At 35.8% G+C, this 24112-nt stretch overlaps 1 protein-coding gene across 1 annotated transcript in view; it reads left to right on the top strand.

Annotated features, from left to right (window-relative positions):
* Positions 1 to 2621: 2621 nt before the first annotated feature.
* The window catches only part of LOC150077572 (recombining binding protein suppressor of hairless-like), a 240189-nt gene continuing 218698 nt past the window's right edge, over positions 2622 to 24112 (top strand). The window contains exon 1 of the mRNA XM_090386536.1: positions 2622 to 3146. Coding sequence (XP_090242662.1) covers positions 3123 to 3146 — 24 coding nt within the window. The 5' untranslated portion in view covers positions 2622 to 3122. The remainder of the gene's footprint in view (positions 3147 to 24112) is intronic.

Consider the following 24112-nt stretch of genomic DNA (forward strand, 5'->3'; position numbering starts at 1 on the left):
AATGTATGAGTGCCAGCTTTATGACAACCTCCGCAACATCCTAATAACAAAGATCCTATATTGTCCTAGAGAACGGGAGCACAATATACTGGATACAAAACAAGGGTACCTGGTTTTCTCCTGCTACGCACAAGAGCTCTTTGCAAGAAGACGAGTGCGCGCTGCAGTGGAGCACAACTGAACCCTACTCATGATATCCCAAATGGGAACATCAATACCACTGAAGACCAACTACAGCTTGCTACTGGCCATCTTGGCTCTCAACCCATGCTCCCTTGCATGGTCCTATCTGTTCCATCTCCCCTGGTAGGGGGAGGGGACGGTCTTCTCTGTTCTCTCACCTACTTGCCACTCCTCTCTTCGCTTGGTGGGGCATGGGCCCGCCCCACTGATTATCTGGCGTCACCTTCTCTATCATTCCGATATTTCTGTCTTTTCCCCCAGCATTCTGTCTCCCCCCACTCTACTTAATACGCTAGCGTATACCCCACATAACTTAAAAAAATTAATGATTAAATTTAATTGCGTTCACACTAAACTCATTTGGCCTTTCTACTCAATTTTCTTAACCCCCACCGAGCAAAATTTATGTTATTTTATTTTATTTTATATATATATATATATTTTTTTTTAAGGCCCTAGCCACTGAAATCTCAGGAAATTAGGTGGCAGGACCTGCCAGAGTAAATATCTAAATACTAGTGTATAGCGTGGATAACGTTGGGCCCCAGCAGGGGTCTAGCGGCTTAATGGCCAGAAGAACAATGATACACAACAGTACACTCATACAATATCTATACACTTTTAAATCTCTGGTCTTTATAGTGAACTGTCACACCCACAATGAAAGCAACGCGGAGATGGGGGAAACCCTTGGTGCCGTTAGACACGAACACACTATCCTTAGTAAAAGGGCGCCGAAAATCTTTCTTCCCGGGGCACGGAAATACCCTGGTCCGACTCTGAGGGCATCCAATGCACTCCTCATTTTGCTCGGCCCTGGCACCTGATTTCCAGCCGTGTTCATTTGTTTACCGCAGTGCGAGAAAAGAGCGTGGGAAATCTTAAAAAATGATTTCTCACGATCAGGCTGCAATCACTCAATATTTGAAACGTTCTGTCATTTTTAAACGCGAATATTGTAATCCGAAAGTGAAAATTGAAATTAAGATGTAGAAATTTATGGTCGCTATAGAGAAATCCTTTATTTTCAAGGTCGTTATATTGAAGGTAAAATAGTACAGTATTAGGTTAATAAGAAATTGGCCGATACCAACCACATAGGATAGGACGTTATAACGTGTCGAGACGTTAAAAAGAGGGTCGCTATAAAGAGTTCGACTATCAGTATCAAAGAGAGAGAGAGAGAGAGAGAAGACGCGCTTAGTTGCTTTAAAAAATATGATGCTTTATAAGTTTCTTTTCTTGCATGCATCATTTTCCAATACTAATACTATATATATATTAAGGCCTGATTCTATTTAATTTTTTTGGGTTTACGATTTGTTGTATTATTTTTATTTTGGGAGGTGGATTAGGGGCTCACATCTGGTGAGTATGGGCTAGGCACACCCTAAGATATCCAGCTAAGGATGATATCCTTAGCTGGATATCATCATTCTTCTCTTTCTTGGTGATTCCCTTCTACTTCTCTCTCTCTCTCTCTCTGAGGGTAACTAGGGAATTTTTTTTTTTTTTTTGGCTGTTGCAGCATAAGCCTCAAGCTTCCTTGTACCATATAGCTAATAATAATAACCGACAACTCCAACCCCGAAAATAAAAATAAAAATTAAACCACAAATCGCAAACCCAAAATTTTAAACAGAATCATGCCCTAATACATATGTACAGTGTATATATATATATATATATACACACACATCACAGATTCATGTCCTGGCTCGGCATCATACATCGGCCTATTAGTTTCTTAAATATTTTAATTTTTACCTTCTCCTGAAGAGTCCCATGATTTTTTCTGTGATTCATTTTTGTGGTGGCATGATTTTTTATAGTTACGCTATTGGATTTATGCGATTCTCTGTATTATGTAATATATGCGGGCGGTATAATTATATGAACAACCTGATGTTAGATCTCCTTTTTCCTTCTAGTAATTGTGGGAATGACAGTGGTTCCCTTTCTCGTGAGAACAGACAGCATTCTTTCAACATGCCTTCCTGCTGGCCGTTGGTCCCGTATTGTTCTGCAGCTTCGTCATTTAATCAGCCTAGGCGAAGGGGGCAGAGAACTGTGTGGGGTGATGAGCAGCGCGAGATGATGACTTTAGCACGCACCGCCGTAAGCTATAGGCTTCTGTGGGAAACTAACAGGAGTCGGCTGGCACTTGGGAACAGAGTGTAAGGTGCTCGCACTTGAATTCACGCGAACTTACCCACAACCCCAGTCAGTAGATAGACTAGTCCTTAACGGGCATGAGAAGACAAAACAAAAACAGAAAATGCTTTGCAGTGCCATAGGCTAAGAACCTTCGGAGGTGGACGAGTTTTCAGTTTTAGTTATACTAGTGTTACGACGTTAATATAAGAACTGACAAAAGTTTTCTCTTCGTCTTCAGAAGAACCATCTGAAATGTGATTGTGATGGGGAGGGCGTGTAAATGGAAGAACAGCAGCGTCCCCATTGTTCCCACGATGGCAGCGCCGATTTAGTTTTCCCACGAGTGTATGTTGCCGAAGTGGACGCGATCCGGTGCCCCGTGGACCTGAGTCATGCCACCTCGTTTATGGGCCAACGTTTACTCTCCCTTATTACTAGTGTGTAACCTTGTACTTGGTCTTCTCTGACGACACTTGCTACTAAGAGTGCAGACACTGGAAAGTGAAGGTGGTTTGGCGCGCTTCTTGAAATTCTTGAGATGGAAACTTTAAGATTTCCGTGATGAGTGTTTTCCATCAGTGTTTGGAAGCTCTGGGCTCATACAAATGTATGCATTACAGATCAATACCGGAAAATAATATTTTTCAGTGAAAGTGCATCGATAATGGATAATAGTTTAATGAGATCCATTCAAAAGTTGATGGGGATATCCAGAATAATACTAGTTGAAGGAAATTGCCCTTAACATGTCTGAATATTGAAAACCAAGTAGTTTTACTAAAATGAATGACGTATTTATGCAAGAGGTAAGAAAAAATCAACTTTTCTAGCATCGTTGCCTAATTGCACTAATAATTTCAAGCTTTTTACAGCTCTTAGTAGTGTTGTAAGCCTATGGTTTAGCGTAGTGGTTATTGCCCCCTTACTTCCTTTCCGTGTAGTAAAAAACTTGCTTTCAATTCCCAATCGAAATCGAAGAATACCTCTCAGCCTTACTTTTGTGCCTTCCACCAACAACGAGGATGGAAGGTGAATGTTACATTTTTTTAACCGCAGTGTAATACTTCCACTACGAAAATCCAAAACTTGTTACATACTCTAGTGAGTCTATTTGATTTTTAAATTTTAGTATTTAAACGTTTCTTTTTAAAAGTAAGAACTTGTGGTTTTTACTATTTTTGATATTTTCCTTTAGAGAATTGTTATAAGCTGTATCTCAAAAATATATGTGCAAATATACACAAATTAAATGGGCTGCATGACATCAGGTTTTTATTAGGATAGGGCTGCTGTGACTGTTATTGATTTCACACTGTAAACTTTGAATACTTTAAATACTGTGCGGATTCTGGTGAGAACCAAGTTGAGGATATCAGAGCCCCTTGTACTTTGTTGATTTGTTGGAATAAATAAGTCATCCAGATGGCCCAAAAATCTGTTTCCCCATGGCATATTGCCAGTCTGATAAACAGTTTATAAGAGGCAGGTTGAATGAGGCAACCATACGTGGCTGCCTATCGTGATTTTTGTTATACCCCAGAATTGTTTGGTCTAACATACTCCAACTGTCACCTTCCATTTACAAGTCATCTTGCATCACACCTACTCGATATTCCATTTCATTTTCATCAAAATGAAATTCATTTCTGGGGATGACAGGGGATGACCCTGTCTCTGGATGGTGCCATGTCTCAGTCATGTTATTAGCATGGTCATATAATAAGTCCTGTTATATTATTTGGTTGACCTAATCAAAAGCTCAAATTCATTTTAATTTATTTACAATACTTCTGGTATTTTTTTTTTTTTTTACCGATTAATGACACTCCTAACACTTGTAAGACTCAGTTTTTCATTATTTTAAAGTAAAATTGAACTTTGTTATCCTAAATACATATTTGAAAAATTTAAGAACAGCTACTGCTATCAGAGAAAAAAAAAGAATTTTCTCACACTTTTGCCAAATTTAAGGCTATATATAAAATGAATATAAATTTAAATCATAGTATCTTAAACCAGTAAATATTTTAGTCTGTAAACTGGTACCTAGATACTAAAGGTTGACACTACAATGTACATAAATGGTAGCCATATCAAAACAAAGAAGGAATGCTGCAAAGGAGAAACTTGTGAAACTTTTTTTTTTTTATTGCCAACAGTAACTCTTCATCATATAAGAATGATTATCCCACTTGACTTATTTTGAAATAAACAAAAATCATGTGCATGTTTACTAAGAGCACAAGACAGGCATATAATCTTTCCACACTGATCACAAATCAAAGCAGAGCATTTCTTGCATTTCTACTTTAGAGAAATTATCTGTTTAAAATGGCTAATAATAATAATAAAACATCATTTCCAGCACTTTAGAATCATGATTAGAAATAATAATTACTTCCTGAACCCAAAATGTCATGAACATCACTCAGTGAATCATCAGATAATTATAGTTTCTCACTGTTACTGAAAACTCCTGTTGGATATCATAAAAACACTGGTGCAATTTTGAGCAAAAAAAAAACTTACATTAGCAACACTCCAGGGTTCACAGGACCTGGCACTTTTTTTTTTTTTTTGTTTTATGTAATAGAAGCTCAGCAACTGCACAGACACTTCATTAATCTGACAGACAAACAATTACAAAAAAATTCTGTTCACTGCTACTACTGGAACAAGTGTCCCCTGGACCCAGGAGTGTTAATTATTGGTTAATGACTGTTAGCCTTGATTGCAGTGGTAGACTTGGCAATAATTTGCTATTTCTGTAGTCTTACATAATTAGCCTTTCACATATGAAATAAAATTTTAAGCATAAATTGTAAATAAAAAATTGTTGAAATGTTTGTATTCCACATCATTATATTGTTGTAATCCATACATTCTAATTGGATTATAACGTGACCTAAATCGGACCATGACCTTCTGAATAGCTGCTGACTGTACAAATCTAAAATGTTCCCTATGATGAAATATTGTTCCCACATCAGGATAATGCTTCTAGATGCTCTCTAAAAGAGGGTAATCAGATTAATTAATGACCCATCTCTTACAAACTATTTGCACTCAGCAATTAAGCAGAAACTGAATTTGAACTCCATTACAAAAGCATTGGTTTCTGATGAATGTCTGTAATGGAGAGTGCAAAGTGTTTTCTATAGATATTTCGGTGACTATTATAGAATTACAGATGAATTGGCATCTGTAATTCTCTCTACCTTCTACATTTGTCTGAACACATGCTTCATCTAGTCAACATTCATTTACCATTCATCTCCAAACTCGCAAATCTGATTCTTCTCTCTCATTTATCCCTTCTACTTCTGTTCTTTGGAATAATCTTCATGCTCAGGAAAATTACAATGTATAGCAATTCAACTCTAATGTCAACAAGCAAGCCTTCTCTTTTCTGAACCTTGAACCCATTCATGGTGTTAAAGTACAGTTCTGATTTCTTTTGTGTTTGTGGTTTGTTGATTTTTTTCTCTGCACCTTTTCCAACCAGTATTCATCTTTCCTAAAATGAAGTTACCAAATTTGTATGCAGTATTCTAGTGTGCCTTAACCATTTCATTATACAGTGGAGGTGGAGCTGCTGGAGAGTACAGAGAAGGGCAACGAGATTGGTGATGGGGGAACAAACAGGTGCCCTCACCAAGGAAGGCTTCAGTTCTGCAAATTGTGACCTCTGAAGACTAGTCACCTGTGAGGTGATCTGATTGAGGCATTTAAGGCTTTCAGTGGATTGAGCAAGCTCAGTGCTGATGGGATTCTTCCTCAGACTATGCACATGAGGGGGACATAAATTCAGATTTGAGAAGGATGGTTGTTGAATAGATGTGCAAGTTTTCTTTTAGCAGTGGGTTGATTGCTGGAATTAACTTCCAATGCATGTTGTGGAAGTTGATAGCTTAAATAAATTCAAGAAAGAATTAGACAAGAATTGGATAGGTGAAATTGGAAGTGTTTTTTTTTTTTTTTTTTTTTTTTTTTGGCTGATGCTGTTTATAAGCTTGCTTTATTGCATCAGTTGCCACTATTGATGCTAATAGTATAATCCACTTTGTCCATGCTGGCAAAGTTTATGATCTGAAACCTTCTACAAGCTGCAGGGTGTGTTTGTGCTGATAAGAGAATTACTTATATGAAAAGTAGAGACTACAGGTGCCCTCAGGTCTTTAGCTTGGCAGTACCAAAAAGGTATATCCAGGGATTCTTGTTAACCCAAACACAGTACTTTGCATTTATCAATATTATATCTCAATATTGCTGTTTTCAGATTTGTCATTTTGATATAATCAACGAATTTTGCACCTTTGTCTCTCAAAACTGGTGTTATCCTTAGAAATTTCTTGGAAGGAGAAAGGAGTCGTGTCATGATACCACTCCGTGACTGTTATTTTGTCTTTGTTTTATGACAATGAAATGAAGTTTCGTTCATAGTCACCAGCTTAACAGGTGCATTGAATCCTGGCAATATTTGCAGGAATTGGCCTTAATTGTTTTACTCTCATTTGGTCTTCTTCATTTAGCTCTTTCAGTGAAAATTTTTTTCACACTCAGTTCTTTGTGGGCAATATGATGGATTTTGGGATAATCTTGGGCTGTAGTAGTGATGGGCAAAATGAATCACTCAGCTGATTTGACTCAGTTGAATCATTACAGAAAAGTAACTTGAGTCATTTCAAAATAAACCATCATTCAGCATAGTAGCAATAGCAGCCATTGGGTGAGGAATTTAACTAAATTTGTGTCATCAAATATACAAGACGTTAAGTACACAATCTGCTCAAGGAAAATGACAAGTAACTCTATATAAATATCAACAATTACAAACTGCAACCCATGGTAGTGAATTAACCCTGAACTAGGTATGCTAGTGTTTTTTGAGGATCATAAGAACCCAGAAAAAGTAATCCAATTTACCTCCTTCTGATTTTTACCTTAAAAATCGAAGGAAATAAATTCAGAATCATTTACTTATGGATGCTACCTCTATTTTTGATCTGCTATGAACACAACTATGACAGATGAATTTTTATATTAAAATGGATTTGTCATAGTTGTGGTCATTTTTTATATCCATATTAAAAAATGGATTTGCCGTAGCTGTGTTCATATATTTTTAATTTTATTTTTTGAACACAAGATCCCCTGTGCAGCATTTTTGAGCTGCACTTTATACAGTATTTTATTTTATTATTACTATTATTATTATTATTTTAATCATTTCACTTATTTGGGAGTTTTGAATGTTATTCGTATCTTCACTGATTGTGAGCAAAATTTCAGTTCAAAACCCGATATGCTTCAACAATTGTATGCCAGTCAGACATGAAGCTAGAGAGTGTAACAATTGGATGTGGTGCTATAAAACCAGTTGTCCTCAATAATTGGATACAAGAGGTGCCACTAATTTTAAATTCATGTTATTGTGCATGTAATGATCAAAATAGACTTAGCTTGATCTTGCATTTTTCATGTTTTTTGATGACTAACAGAGATTTTTGCAATTTTCAATGGAAAAATCAAAGAAAACATTTGTTGGAAGGTATTGGGAATTGATGCTGTGTGGATGAAGTAGACAAAGAAAATGAAATTGCATGGGGTCTTGAAGAAATTGCAGACTTGACTCAAGGTTAACCAGAGTTTTTATCAGAACTATCCAGAAAAGTAGAGATGGATTGACAAAACTTCTGAAATATTAATTTTGACTTAACAAAAGCTACAGATACTATAAGTATTGATAAGCATATGTGGTTCCAGAAAAATGACAATGAACTTTCTAATTCCCCTCTGGACATTTCAAAGAATTCTAAATGAAATTGGATTCATTTAGAAGTAAATGCAAATGACTGCAGTTTAACTGAATAGGATGACATCATTTGGAGACAGAACTAGCTGCAAGTTATTAAACAGTCTCAGGTTAAAGGGGAAACAGATTTATTACTTTGCTGTAAACAAATTCAGCAGTTATAGTAGAGATGCATGTTATGAGGATTATCCACAGATATACATGTGGAAGTGAATCTGGCATTGTTCCTAGGTAGAAATGTCTATGGAAATATAGTTACATAAATTACCACAAAGAAACGGGTACTTCATTTTTTGACAAAAAGGGCTTTAAAAAAATTAATTAATATTCAGCCAAATTGGAGCAGTGTAGTGTTAGGGGCAAGTTTTTGATGACTAACGGAGATTTTTCAATGGAAAAATCAAAGAAAACATTTGTTGGAAGGTATTGGGAATTGATGCTGTGTGTCCAAAGGGATTATTGATTGGGTAAAGACAAAGGATGGTTATCAGCAGGCACTGCTCTTATACTACTATTACTGGAGTTCTCCAAGGTTCAGTGTTGTACCCATTGTTGTTTTATATATTTGTTAATGATATTGATGAAGGCCATCCAAGCAAATGATTTGGCAGGAGGTTAATGACAGTAAACAGGGTATGTTACTGTAGTTAGATCTTAAAAAAACATAGGCAGAGAAGCTGAGGAGTGGCAACTGAAGTTGATAAATGCAAGGTGCTGCCTGTGGATAGTGGTAATCCCAGATTAATGATGAATGCTGTGGTACCACACCTGGGTAGTGGATAATGAAAAAGACCTGGGGGAGGGTAAATTATGCAGACAAGCTGCCAGGACAGCTCATGGGGTTTTGTCAATAATATACAGGAATTTTGCCAGCAGAGATAAGGAGATGATTATCCTATTGCGTAAGACAATTGTACCACAAATTGAATACTGCATGCAGGTTGGAAGCCCCATTTTAGGAAGGATGTTGGAATGGGTGCAGAGAAGAGCAATGAGATTTGTAAGGAGAATGAAAGCATGCTTTTACTGAGAAAGGCTTTGGGTCTACAAATTTGCAGTCTGGAAACTAGGTACCTGTGAGATCTGATTGAGGTATTTAAGGCTTTGCATAGCATAAGTAAGCACAATGTTGATGACATCCTTCCTCTTTCACTGATTACACACAGGAGCATAAATTCAAATCAAGGAAGGATGGCTGCAGGATAGCTGTTTGGAAATTTGCCTTCAGCTGCCAGGTAATTGATTATCGGAATGTTTCCACTTGGTGTGAAAGCAGGTAGTTTGAATAAATTCAAGGAAGAACTAGACAACTTAGAGGGGACAGAGTTGATTTGGAAAATTTATTTATTTTTTGATTGATGTCATATAAGCTTCTTTCTACAATTGCCACTGCCAATACTAATACCAAAATTAATGATTTTATGTAATGAACTCGTGCAGTGAAACAATTGAAAAAAAAACTTTGTGTAATGGTTTAGATATTACATAAAAGAAAAAAAAATGATAGTGCTTTCTAGGGAAATAGCTCTTAAAGAGCACCATAAACAGTAAAGTGTTAAGTAGGATTACTCTTTTTGCTGATTATTTTAATAACTTCCTTTAAAAATGCCATAGGAGTAGTAGATAGATCCTCCTCTACCTTTCAAATTCATTCCCAGTGTCAGGGATATATTTTTCAGAATTCTAAACTCTCTTCTGAACTTGGTTAGACTTGTCAATATTTTGGTAGATAATATTGAGTTTTAATTTTTTATATATATATTTTTTGTAGCAATGGTTTATACACAATTTAAAAACTTGTGCACTTATATACTTTGACTTTTTTAGGTGCATTAGCGTATATTCATTAAGCACACCTGTTGTTTTCTTTATATTCATCTGTCCATTCGTTTGCATGTAAAAACTAAACTCAGAGTTCAATTTTTACATGCACATGAATGGATGCATGAACTGAAGCAGTTATGAACCGATTTTTGCTAAATTTTGTTCAGAAAGGTTTGTCATTGTCACCCCAAATTTCACTGAAGCCAGATCATTAAATTTCAGCAATTATTTTTTTCATTTTTTTTTCATACATATATTAGTATTAGTAATGGCCGCATGGTGCAAGAAAGCCTGTGGCTTATGCTGCACCAGCCAAAAAAAAAAAAAAAAATCCGAACAAAACAATTATAAAAAAAAAAAAATAAATAATAATAATAATTAATAATAAAAAAAAAAAAAAAAAAGGAAATTAAACCTATCATCCTATGCGCTTCCCTTACCCGAAAGTACTATCCAGATGACCTTTGAATTTCTCCAAACTGTCGGCCTCTACCACCCATGAAGGCAACTTATTCCAGTAATTTATAACTCGCTGGCTAAAATAAAACTTCCTGCAGTCCAGTCTAAACATCCCCCCCCCACCGTAACTTGAATTTATGTCCCCTAGTTCTAGCATCATTTATAATCTTGAAAATTTCGTCCTCATTCATTTTACTGATGCCTCTCAGAGCCTTAAACACGTCAATCAAATCTCCTCTAAGGTGTCTAGTTTCCAAACTCTGCAATCCACATATTCGAAGTCTTTCTTCATAAGGACGCCCTTTTGCCGATCTCACCAGGCGAGTTACCCTTCTTTGCACCCTTTCAAGAAGCTCGATGTCTTTCTTTAGGTGCGGTCTCCATACTTGAACACAATATTCCAAGTGTGGTCTAACATAAGCCTTATATAATGGGATTATCACATCCCTATCTCTACTTGCAAAAGTTCGATAGATCATCGATAGGACACCATGGGCCTTCCTTGCAACCTGTTTACAATGCTCAGAGAATTTCATGTCTGACCGTATCGTAACACCCAAGTCCCTTTCCTCCAGTACTGGGTTTAGTTGAACTCCACCAAGTGAATAAGTTATTTTGGGATTACTGTTTCCCAGGTGTAATACCTAACACTTTTTTGGATTAAAGCATAGCTGCCATTTTTCTGACCATTCCTGAAGTCTATCTAGGTCTCTCTGAAGAAGCTCAGCTTGACAGTGATTATTAACTACTCTACCAATTTTAACAACATCTGCAAATTTAGACATCATGCCCTCTATCCCTTCATCAATGTCGTTTATGAAAATTAAAAACGACAGTGGTCCTAATACTGATCCTTGGGGAACCCCACTTCTTACATCAACCCTATCTGAGGAATAGCCATTTATCACAACCCTCTGCCTCCTTCCCTGAAGCCATCCTTCTATCCATCTAAGGATTTTCCCAGTGATTCCAACCTGTTCCAGCTTATAAAGCAACCGCTCATGTGGGACTGAGTCAAAAGCTTTGCTGAAATCTAAATAAACAATGTCGAAATTATTCCCTAAATCCAGCTCGTGAGTGACCCTTTTGAAATAGCGAACCAGATTTGTTAAACATGATTTTCCCTTTACAAAACCATGCTGAGTATCTTTGAGAATTTCAATTCGATCCAAATGATCCTGAATTCCACCCTTGATCATTGCCTCCATGATTTTCCTTACTACTGAAGTCAGATTGACAGGTCGATAATTTCCAACTTCACTTTTAGAGCCACCCTTATGTATGGGAGATACATTTGCACTTTTCCAATCAAAGGGAATCTCCTTGTTACAAACGCATGATGTTACTTCTGTAACATAATGTGTTTGTAATGGGTGATCTTGTCTTACCAATCTGATTGGATACTATGATGCTGTGACAAGGGAACTGGATGCAAAAACATTTTGATATATACTTAGATTTCTTTTAAGATTAACTTTTAAAGCTTTTTGTTACTTTTGCACATTAAAGTCTGTATAAATTGGATCAGTGTGGCATTAAAGGCAAGTTACTTCAAGTTGGATAAAGGAATGGTTGAATGGGAGAAGACAGTAGTTATTCATGGAAGCTGCTCTTTGTACACTAATGTTATTAGTGAACCTCCTGGGTTCAGTGCTGAGCCAATTGTTATTTTATATATTTATTAATCATACTGATGAAGGCATATCAAAAAACTTAATGTTTAAGTCTCCCAATAATACAAAGATTGACAGTAATCAGGGTAACATACTGCAACAAGATCTAAAAAAAATTGGCAGATGGGCTGTAAAATGGCAGTTGAAGTTTAACATTGACAAATGTAAGGTACTGCATATGGGTAGCAGTAATCCCAGATTAACATACCAACTGTGTTATACTTCACTCAGGGTAGTGGAAAATGAAAAAGATCTGGAAAATGAAAAAATCGTTAAGTTACTGAAGTTCTCTGAGCAGATAGGATGCCTGGCCAGCTCATGGGATTTTTTTTTTTCCCAATGATAAAGGAATTCTGTTAGCAGGAATAAGGAGGTGAATATTTCATTGTGCAAGATAATGGTTAGGCTGCATTCTGAGAACTGCATACAGGTCAGGAGGCCACATTTTATGAAGGGTTTAGATCTACTGGAATGGGTGCAGAGAAAGGCAATGTGAAAGGAACTAAAGGGTGCTTTTACAAAGAAAGTCTTCAGTTCTGCAGTATTTGGAAACTACGGACCTGTGCAGTGATCTGATTGAGGTATATAAGGCTTTGAATAGATTGATTGAGCAAACTCAATGCTGATGGGATCTTTCCTCTTGCTGAGACTATGCACATGATGGGGCATAAATTCAGATTGAGGAAGGATGGTTACAGGATAAAAATAAATGGAAGTTTGCTTTCAGACAACGGGTGGTTGGTTGTTGGAACAGACTTCTGTCTGCTGTTGTGGAAGTGGGTAGTTGGAATAAATGAATTTATTCAAACTAAGAATCAGACAAATTATTAGAAGGAAAAGACAGGTGATATGGGATTTTTTTTTTTTTTTTTTTGGCTGATGCTTTATAAGCTTGCTTTATTGAATCATTTGCCACTACTAATACCATTTGTGGGATTGCTGTTAACTGCAACAAAAAGTAATACTCAAGTACTAATTGCCACCTGATAGTGATTTAATGAAAAAAATTATTAAAGGAACTGCAGGTCAGCTGTATAAACTGTAATGACTCATATTTTTAGAGATCAGGAATGAAATGTGATATATATCCATGTCAGCACTGACCAAACAGGAAATATAATGGAAAAACAATTTTAAACATTTTTCTACAAATGTCTTTCACCTGTCTAAAAATATATATAAATTCATACACCGACCATTGAATAAAATTTAAAATTTAATATGACTACAATCTTTACACAAAAATATTTACAATAAACTATTGCGGAATGCTAAAAACTGTAATAAAAGATCATTTACAATAAAATTTGCTAAAATATAAAACATTAAAAGGGCTAAAAACCTGACGCTTTCGGGAGCGTCAGCTCCCTTCTTCAACAGTGAAATGACTTCCTGCAACATCTCCTTAAGTAGCAGGCTCACGGTACCTCCACACGTGGTATTTCTCCACGTGGTTCAATCGGCACATGGTCAGAACTGGAAGCGGAAATGTCTCGGGAACGTGGCAAAGAAAATCGTTCATCCGACCTTAATATAATTGTTTCAAAGATAGGATTAACACGTATACCTCTATCTCTATTGATGGTATTCCTACTGGATGAACTAATCCGTAAACCCTCGAGCCATTTACGCTCCCAGTATCCATGTGCACGATCCAAAATAATAGCGTCCTCCGGGGAGATTTGATGCCGCTTCTCCCAAAAATGTTCGGCCACAGCAGACTTGTTGTATTCAGCGGTTCTTATGGCATTTAAATGTTCCCCCAGACGATCCCTGAGCCGTCGTTTTGTTTCCCCCACATCACACTCCCCACAATCCGGGCATTCTATTCTATAAACTACTCCACTACTAAGATCTTTTGGTATGCGGTCTTTGACCTGAGACACAGCTGTGCACAGCCTCCGTCTTTCACCTGCTGGTATTCCAGCAGGTGAAAGACAGACAATCAACAAGGAACACTGTTCTGAACAACGAAGTGCTCAATGCTGTGAAAAAATGAAATATAAATTCCATGAACAGAATATTAATGTTCAGAGATGTAGCCTCTGGTGAATTTTGATTCCGCATGCTTCAGAGTTGCAATTTCGAGAAGTTGTTCCAGCAGTGTCTGTCGTTCCTCCCCCACACGCACAATGAAGGCAGTGCCAACGAGTGTTTGAGGCTTCGTGTATGTGTGTGAATTGCATCGAAGTTACAAAGCTACCTCAATTACAAAGTATGAATATATTAAAATTGAAATTAATTTTGGAGAAGGAACCAAGGAATATATAATTAGAATGTGTTGAAAATTATGGATAAAATAAAGGGATCAAAGTAAGTTAAAAAAGCAAAAGTTGAAGAATAACAATGGCTGAAGTTGTGGAGGCATAGTGCACATGATAATATAAAAAATATTTACAACTAATGTAGACTGGAAAGACCATTGTGTTAGATTAGATTAGAGAATACATGGGAAAACAGTAAAAGCTGAAAGATGAAATGTGCCAAACTGAACACATTAGAACTAAAATGGATGAAGTTCACACTTTATCCATTAAACTTCACATTTAAAACAAACTTCACACTAAAAAAAAAAAAAAAAAAAGACATTAAATTTAGTATAAAAAAGAAATAAAATTTAGTAAGGGGAAACTGAAACATAAAGAATAGAGTGACATTACAAATGCAGTTGTTGTTGTTGTTTGGTTTTTAGGAGCATTAGCAACTAAGGCCATATTGCTCCGGGAATATGCGGTGGTCATTCCCTGACCTTTCCGTATCGTCCGTATTTGGTGGTGAAGGGCTCGAACACCGGTCTAATCAAGAAGCGTGTGCTACGCACTGCTGCTCCTTTCCACCTGGCTACGGAGGCGCCCTTACAAATGCAGGGAAGTTCAGATAACTTAAAAGGGAATGGGAGTGGGGGTGCAAAATGGGAAAGTTCCAAGTGTCATTGTACAGAGAAAGGACTAAAAATTATAAACTAAACTATAATGGCCAATTTTTTAGGGATTGGGAATAAAATACAATAAATATTCTTGTCAACACTGACTGGACAGGAAATGTAGCTGAAAATTTTTTAAAGTAATAAAATAAATCCTGCTTATATAGGACTTTAGAATGCTGTCTGACTGGAAAGAGCTGTGACAAACAAATAAAATTTTGAGAAAATAAATTGAATAGAATGAAGCTTTCCTAATGAAGAATAAATAAAAATAACTGAAGAAGAATAGAAGAGGAATTTGACTACGTCTTTTTACAGGGAAGCTACAAGGTGCTCCACAGGTGAAGAACAACAGTGTTTAAATAACCTCTCAACCTAGAAGAGTCTTGAGTTGAGTGGCTGTAGCCCTGACACTACGCAGCCAATAAGCAGACACAGTGTTAACCAGAAAAAGTGGTGAGGATTGTTTAAAAAAAAATTACACAAAAATAACCACAAAAATTACAAAATATGAAATTTGTGAACAGAATATAAATATTCAGAGACAGTTCCTCTAATGAGAATAAAATATTTGACAATTTTGAACTTAAAATAATAAAGTTCTCCATAATTGAAAAGTATCAACATATTAAAAATGAAATTAATTTTAGAGGAGAAGCCAAGGGATATATACTATGCTGAAAATGCCAGATGAAATAAAAGCAGCAAAGTAACTTGAAACAGGCAAAAGTGCAAGAATAACAAAGTCTGAAATAGTGAAGTCATATGCGCATGCTATTATAAAAATATACATAACCGGAATAGACTAGAAAGACAGTTTTATTAGACTAGAGAATATATGGGAACAGTAAAAGCTGAAGGGTGTGAAATGCACTAAAGTAAACAGATAGCATTAGAATTAAAATAAATAGTGTAAACTCAACACTTGGTATATGTATAAAAATATTTTATGTATAAAATATTGTAAGTAGAACACGTGAGGGAGATTTTATTGAATTAAATCTAATGAATATACGGTATACACTGGGAGTGATATATGGTATGAAAAAGAGGAAGAAATGGACTGGAAATTAAAATAAAGATAAGAATTGAAAAAGCGACCAAGATGAAATAACATTGTGGTGTCTTTCACAATTTCAGTGTCATCATCAGAGGTCATCCACCGAAATTATGAAAAAGACAGCAGTGTTCTTGCTTCTGTTTCCGACATGCTCTGTATGCTGTGGTGCACATGTATAGTAGTCACGTGTTACAAAGGCAAATTTGAATTTTGCAGTAAGATTATAAGGTAATGTGCCAATAAAAGTGGCTATTATACATAGTGCATACAGTTCATAGATGACCTAAGGTCATCCATGATCTGTATGCTTTTTCAATTCTTATCTTTATTTTAATTTCCGGTCCATTTCTTCCTCTTTTTCATACCATATATCGCTCCCAGTGTATACCGTATATTCATTAGATTTAATTCAATAAAATCTTCTTCACGCGTTGTACTTACAATATTTTATACATAAAAATTGTTTCCCATCATTTTATTTTTAGGCACCATTCACAGCATCAAACAACTCAAAGACAAATGTTCTCCAGTGTGAACTGGAACAATTTCATGTGCTGCTTGTTTAATTTTATCCTTCAGTTGTTGAAATGCGGCTGGTTTTCTGTTGTACTTGTAATCATGAATAGAAACCAAGGCACTTCCTCATCAGCGTATCCACTGATCTGTATAAAAAAGACATTGAGCTTCTTGAAAGGATTCAAAGAAGGGCAGCTCACATGGTGAGATTGGCCAAAAGGTTACTATACAAAGAAAGACTTCCTGATGGAGGTTTTTAAGGCTCTGAGAGGGGTTAGTAAATTAATGAAGGTGGAATTTCCACAATTATAAAGAACTAGGGGCCGTAAACTCAAATTACAGGGGAAGAGGTTTATAGGAAGTATTCTTTTAGCCAGCAAGTTGTTGATTACTGGAATGAGTTGGTTGCCTTTGCAGGTAGCCGAGGCTGACAGTTTGAAGAAATTCATAGGTCAACTGGGCAGTTGAGTATGTGAGGAGGGAAGCACATAATTTATATTTTCTTATTTTCCTTTTTTTTTTTTTTTTTGGCCAGTACAGGAAAAGCTGGCCAATGACTCCCTTACACTATATGGCTAATACTAAGCCCTGAAATCACAATGATAATGTGGGACTGCTCCAACCTCTTGGTAGTAAATCACTTCATCTCTATATAGATCATAAATGGCAGGCACAATGGATGTATTAAACATGTGGAGGTACTTATCACAGGAAGCTGTCCCTTCAAAAAAAATTGTCCAACAATTGCTGTGGTGAGAAACTGCGGTAGACTGTAACTCCTGGTAAATTTGTCTTTTCCACATGAATGCTTGGATTATCAGAAGACTAATACACTCAGTTACGGTTTGCTGTACCACTGAGCCTGAACATTGCCTAGTGTGACCAAATGATCTTGTTCAAAAATCTTTATCCTCATCCATCCTTGGTTTAAACCATTACAGCAGTCAGGTTCATCTTCATTTGTTTTGTCTAGTAGCCTTAACACAAGATTTCCACTCTTGAAAATGCAGTGTACTTGTAATTCCAATCTTGCAATCAGCTTGCCATACAAATTTTCATGGTGACCATATGAGAATTTCAGTTATGAAATATCAATATTTCAGTGTTATACCTGAATTTTCCTTGCCCATTGATGAGTAAAATCTCCCAAATATTTGCGTATAGAACCCTTGTGTCATACTGTACCTTTCAAATTTATCAATTCTTGAAATTATTCATAACGATAGTTTTATGACAAATTTTCCTCTCTGTCTTTGAGATCCTCACTCATTTCAGGATTTCCAGTACCATTTTTAAAATTTTTTTCATTATTTGAACATAAAATATCCAGCTGCCATGTTGCTTATGCTTTGCATTATGGGTTTTTGTTTTGCTTTGTTTTTACGGCATCTTATCAGCAAAAAACATACTAATCAGAAATGGGGAAAAAAAAAAAAAAAAAATCAAATTCACGATTTCATCTTAAATTCATATTTATGATGAAAATGCATACAAGTGTTTGAGACACTATATATAAGGTAACTGTGAGATAACACTTGGAACACTCTGTCCAGCTGTAAAGGCCACACCTGAACAAAGGTGAGCTTCTTGCAAAAAGGCCGAAGATGAGCAGTGCACGTAGTGAGATTGATGCAACACCGCCCACATTAAGAGACTGAATAATTGGGATGTAGAGCTTGGTAACTAGGTACATTAGAAAGTGAAATTTTCTGGGTATTAAGTGATACTTTAACCGGGTGGCATAAATTCAGACTTTCAGGAAGGAGAGACATAGAATGAACTGAAGGAAGTTTTGCTTTAGTTAGTGACTTGTTATTTATTTTATTTATTATTATTTTGTTACTGATGCTGCAGAATCATGCTTTTTTTTGCACTGTCTAATTAATGCCAATAATTTAATTAACATCAAAGGGAATTAATATTAATTGAAAATATTAATTATAGTTATATTGTTAATTTTTATTAATAATTTTAAATAATAAAATCAATTAAATTATTCAATAATATATAAATAAAAATTAATAAAAATGAAAGGTAAATTTCTAATATTTGGCTAAGCACCAAAACTCCTAGTTATACCTCCTAGGTAAACTCTATAAGCATTAAACTGAATTTATGAGCTAACTACTAAATAATGAATTTCTACTAAAGTTAATTAGGAACATATAAAGTAATATGATCAAATGTAGAGTGGAATGAAGTTTTACTAGTTGCAAAAACTTTTTATGCCCTTGTAAAAAAAAAAAAAAAAAAAATCTTGGCATTATCAGACAGGAGTTTATAATTAGTAATTGCACTGGTTAAATCAGTGTTGAGTATTTACATCTATGATAATTTTTAAAAAGTTATGTTCTTCTGACCAGTCTGTTAGGGATTAGGAAGGGTGTAACTGAAATTTATCTGCAGGGAATATTCCATTCTCTGTGGGTCTACAACTTGGGTAACCTGTGCCTGAATTATAGTCTAGCAAGAATGATTAAGTTATTATAACGGAAACAAGAAAATCTGTATAATCAAGGCCAGAAACACTGTTTATCTTATTGGTTCACAAAATTAGATTTAAACAATGTCTGTAACAGAAACCAAGGTTCAGGTGAAGTTAGATAGAGCAGCATCAGACAAGATGGGGGTGGGATGTATAAAATGTTGACTTTAAGCATTTTATTTAATAATTAAGTATTTAATAATTAAATTAGGGGAATGAACAGATTGCAGCTCTTGTTTTTGGGATCAAATTGTTGGTGATGGGCAAAAATGATGATGAGCAAAAATAAATTTAGTGTTAGTAGAAAGGAGGCAAGCTTATACAGTATCAACAACAAAAGAAAAAAGAAAGAAAGAAAAAAAGCAACACTTCCTGCACATCCCTTCTAATAGTTTGTCTAGTTCTTTGTTGAATTTTTTCAAACTATCCACTGGCCAAAGGCAAATATTTGCACATCTGTCCTTGCAACCATCCTTCCTCGGTTTGAATTTGTGCCTCCTCGTGTGTAGTCTGAACAAGAGGAAGGATTTCGTTAGCATTGAGCTTACTCAATCTGTTCAAAGCCTTAAACACCTCAATCAGATCTTGCAGGTGCTTAATCTCAAGATGTAGTAGTTTGCAGAATTGAAGCTTTTCCTGGTAAGAGCACTTTTTGTTCCCCTCAGTAATCTCATTGTCTCCTCCTCTGCACTTGTTCGAACAGACCGACATCTTTCCTGAAATGGGTCTTCCAAATCTGCATCCAATATTCAAGATGATGCCTAATCATTACCTTATATACAATGGCATAATTGTCTCCTAATTCCTATTGGCAAAATTCCTGTGTATCATTGACAAAACCCCATGAACTGGCATGGCATTCTGTCTGCACTACATTTAGAACTTCATATTTGACTGCACAGTTATCCCCAGATTTTTTTAATTTTTTAACAGCAATCTCAGGATAACAGTTGGTGTTATCCTGAGATTGCTTTTTGCCTTCATCAGTATCATCAATGTTTTCCATTGTCATCAACAAATGTCAATGGGAAACATTGAACCCTGGGGAACACCACTGATAAAAGGGTAATGTCCAATCATAACTGCTTTTTTGCCTTTTCTCACTCAACCAATCCTATAGCAGTAACTTGCCCCCATTGCCACACTGCTCCAGTTTGTCTAGCAGTCTAATGTGGAACAGTATCAAAACCTTTCCGGAAATTAAGTATGTGATGTCAAAATTATTTTTTACATGTGGTTCCTTTTAGTTCATATTAGTATCCAGTCAGATTTGTTAGACAATTTGCCCCTTAACAAATCCATGCTGTGACTTCAGTATACCTGCATTCCTGTCCAGATGTATACATTGCTTCTTTAACCAGTGACTCCATTATTTTCACTGGAACAGAGTCAAGCTAACAGTTCTGTAATTACTCACTTCACTTTTTTATCCCCTTTTGTCAATTTGGGATAAATTTGCACATCTCCAATCCATAGGGACCTCCCTTAAATCCAACGATGCTGTCATAATTATGGCTGAAGATGTGCCTACCTCTTTTGCTGCCTCCCTTAATATAATTTGATGGATCCCTTACACATCAGGTGCCTTATTTATGGATAACTTAACAATTTCTCTTCCACTTTCCTCTTAGTTATCACAGTATTATTTAGCTCCCAGTTAGAATTAGATACACTTCTGGCATCCTCATCCCTAAAAAATTCCTCATGTGCAAATGTAGATGCAAAATATGTATTCAGTTTTTCCGAAACCTGGGCAATATTATTAACAGTTAAACCATTTATATAAAGTGGACCAATGTGATTCATTTCGTTCCTTCTAGGGTTTACATAAGTAAAGAAGTCTTTGCTGTTTTTCCTGTGCATACTTTGCCAAAGATTTCTCATCATCTGCCTAAGCTTGCCTGACCTCATCTTTGACTTGATTTCAGACTAGTTTATATCTACCATAGGTTTCTGTATCATCTGATAATTTACATTGCCAAATGCAAAGTACTGCATATCGGTAGCAGTAACCCCAGAGAAACATACCAACTGTGTGGTAGAGAATGAAAAAGACCAGGGGGTAACTGTGCAGTCAGATATGAAGTTTTCTGAGCAGTGCAGACACCTGTCTGCACTGCTCAGAAAAGGAGAACAGGAGCAGAACTGCTCAGAACAGGTCATGGGGTCTTGTCAATGATATATGGGAATTTTGCTAGTAGGGATAAGGAGGTGATCATCCCTTTGTATAAGGCAGTGGTCAGGCCATGCCTTGAGTACTGCATACAGGTCAGGAGGCTTCATTTTAGGAAGGATGTAGAGTTGCTAGAACGAGTACAGAGACGGGCAGCAAGATTGGTGAGGTGAATGAAGGGGGTCCTCTTACCAAGAAAGGCTTTAAGTTCTGCAAATTGCAGCATCTGGAGACTAGGCACCTGTAAGGTGATTTGATCGAGGTGGGTTTGAATGGGTTGAGTAGGCTCAATCTGATGGAATTTTTCCTCTTTCTCGGATTATAAACCTGAGGGGCCATTAATTCAAATTGAGGAAAGACAGTTGCAGAATAGAAGGGTGGAAATTTGCCTTTAGCCAGCAGGTAGTTGATTGCTGGAACAAACTCCCATCTGTCGTTGTGGAAGTTGATAGCTTGAATAAATTCAAGGAAGAACTGGGCAAACTTTTAGAGCAAATGGATGTGTGAAATGTGATTTTTTTTTTTTTTTTTGCTGATGCTGTATAAGCTTGCTTTGTTGCATCATATGGCTCTACTAATGCTAATAGAGAAATGCAGGAGTAAGGCTGAAAAAGAATAGCAGATAATGTGTATCACCTTGAGAAATGGCAGCTGAAATATTGGACCTGTTAGCATTTTGAACAGAATATAACAAGAGTTTTAGAATACAGCTGGATTTCAAGAAAGATCTCTAGATATGTTATAATAGTCCTTCAACGTGGTTAGGAGCAGCGTTATGCAAACAGCATTGATGGCAGTTTATGCAAAGAACATTGATGGCAGTGTTTATTGTCTCATCTTGTTTTCTGCAGTTTAGTAAGTTAAGTATCAGAAAGTTTGTAGTAAGGAAATTTGTCATTGTGGGCGAACCAGAAATACTATAATGGGTGTGAACACAATGCATAGGAATGAGAAGTTTAGATAATATTGAAAGAATACATTGCAGAAGTAGTTTAACCTTCCATCACTTGCACCATCAGTTTAACAAAGAACACTCACTTTTTGACTTTGATATTTCCTCTTTCTTTCTTTTTTATTATAAAATTTTTTTAGCGTTTTACTGAATTTAAAATGGTGATCTATTAATTGTAATTCACTAAATTTGATTAAAAATATTGAATGAAAATAAACAAGAGAAAACCAATAATAATAATAAAGCTTTTGTTGTAGGGTTTTTTTTTTTTTGAATTTCCAAGTTTGCTGATCACCTAAAGCAGAGGTTGCCAAACTTTCTCGGTTCACGGCACCCTTAGTGTCCCAGTAATTTTTCATGGCACCCCTAAGCCAAAAGAAATACCTAACAGTGGTTTTTGACCTTTTAATAATCCGATTCTCTCTGTGTATATATATAATATTAAAAATAAAATGTTATACGATAGTTATAATAATAAATTATAATTCATAATACAAATTATATATACTTATATAATAATTTTATTCTTTATGTAGAGCTACTAAATAAATATCAATTATAGATCACCACAAAATTAACAAGATACAGTAGAATGGATACCGTACACCTTTTTATAATGAAATAAATATATAAATTAAAAAAAAATTAAGTTTAAATAACTTAAATCCAAATTACATGGCACCCCAGTTGAAAACCACTGACCTAAAGTGTGAGAGTGAGAGACTGTATTTTTGAGTTGCTTGTGTTTAGCTGTTGAAATCAAAGCTCTTCTGCAAGATTAGGCACCTGTTGCTGGCTTCTCATAGATGCCACTTGGGAATTTCCTAGAAGAAAGATAGATGTTTTTGTTCTCCTGGTGTATGTTAAATGCCACATAAAAAATTAACGTCTCATAATTCATAGTATATTGAATTAAAAACAGAAAATATTATATAACTAGTTAAAGAATATTGGCGAGCAAAGGTACATGGAAGGATCCGATTTCATTTACAAATTTAAAAAAAACAGTAGACAAATTTTTAAAAATTTTGTTATTTGGTTTTTAGGAGCATTAGCAACTAAGGCCATATTGCTCCGGGGATATGCGGGTGGTCATTCCCTGACCTTTCCGCATTCTCCGTATTTGGTGGTCACGGGCTCGAACCTCGGTCTAATCAAAAAGCATGTGCTACGCACTGCTGCTCCTGCCCACCTGGCTACGGAGGCGCTTTTAAAAAGTGAGTTTGTCAGATGCCATACTAGCAGTGGAAGATTAATAATGGATGAGCATATAGATATGGGATGAATGTCTTTTAGATTTTTATGAATGTTTACATTTTAAAAGTGGAGACAATTTATACATGGTTCAGGAGCAAAAAAGTTAAATGACAGAACTGTATTGAAAATGTAAACTAGAAGGTGAACTACTTAAATACTAGATATTTTTATAATGAAGAAAGGGATCTTATATAGTCCAGCAGTATCTTTCAGAGGTAGGGAATTAGTTGCAATTTTCATCGGAGTGAGAGAGTGAATGTGTTCAGATTACTGATTGGAAAGGGATTATCCATAAGGTTAATAGGAACAGCAACCTTTTCGTTAAACTCATGATGTGCTCAATCCATTTATCTAGGCACCATGATGATGGTGATAAAAACTGCATAAATTGTATTAGTTTTAATTTTTGAATGTATATAATCTGAAGTGGAATCGTTATTTAGTTTTTATAAAATTATAAAAAAGAAACTTTGTATACTCAAAAATATATTTTTTAATTTGAGGCATAGATAACTGTGAGGTCCGCTATCCTTCATTTCCAAACATCTGAGGGACAGGATAAGAGGATGCTCCAAGGATACAGGTTTAACAACATAGTACACAATTCTTATTCTTCAGTTTAAATTATTTAAGTA

This window comes from Mastigoproctus giganteus, chromosome 12 (genome assembly GCF_048544385.1).
Source record: "Mastigoproctus giganteus isolate SK-2022 chromosome 12, ASM4854438v1, whole genome shotgun sequence".
Taxonomy (NCBI): domain Eukaryota; kingdom Metazoa; phylum Arthropoda; class Arachnida; order Uropygi; family Thelyphonidae; genus Mastigoproctus; species Mastigoproctus giganteus.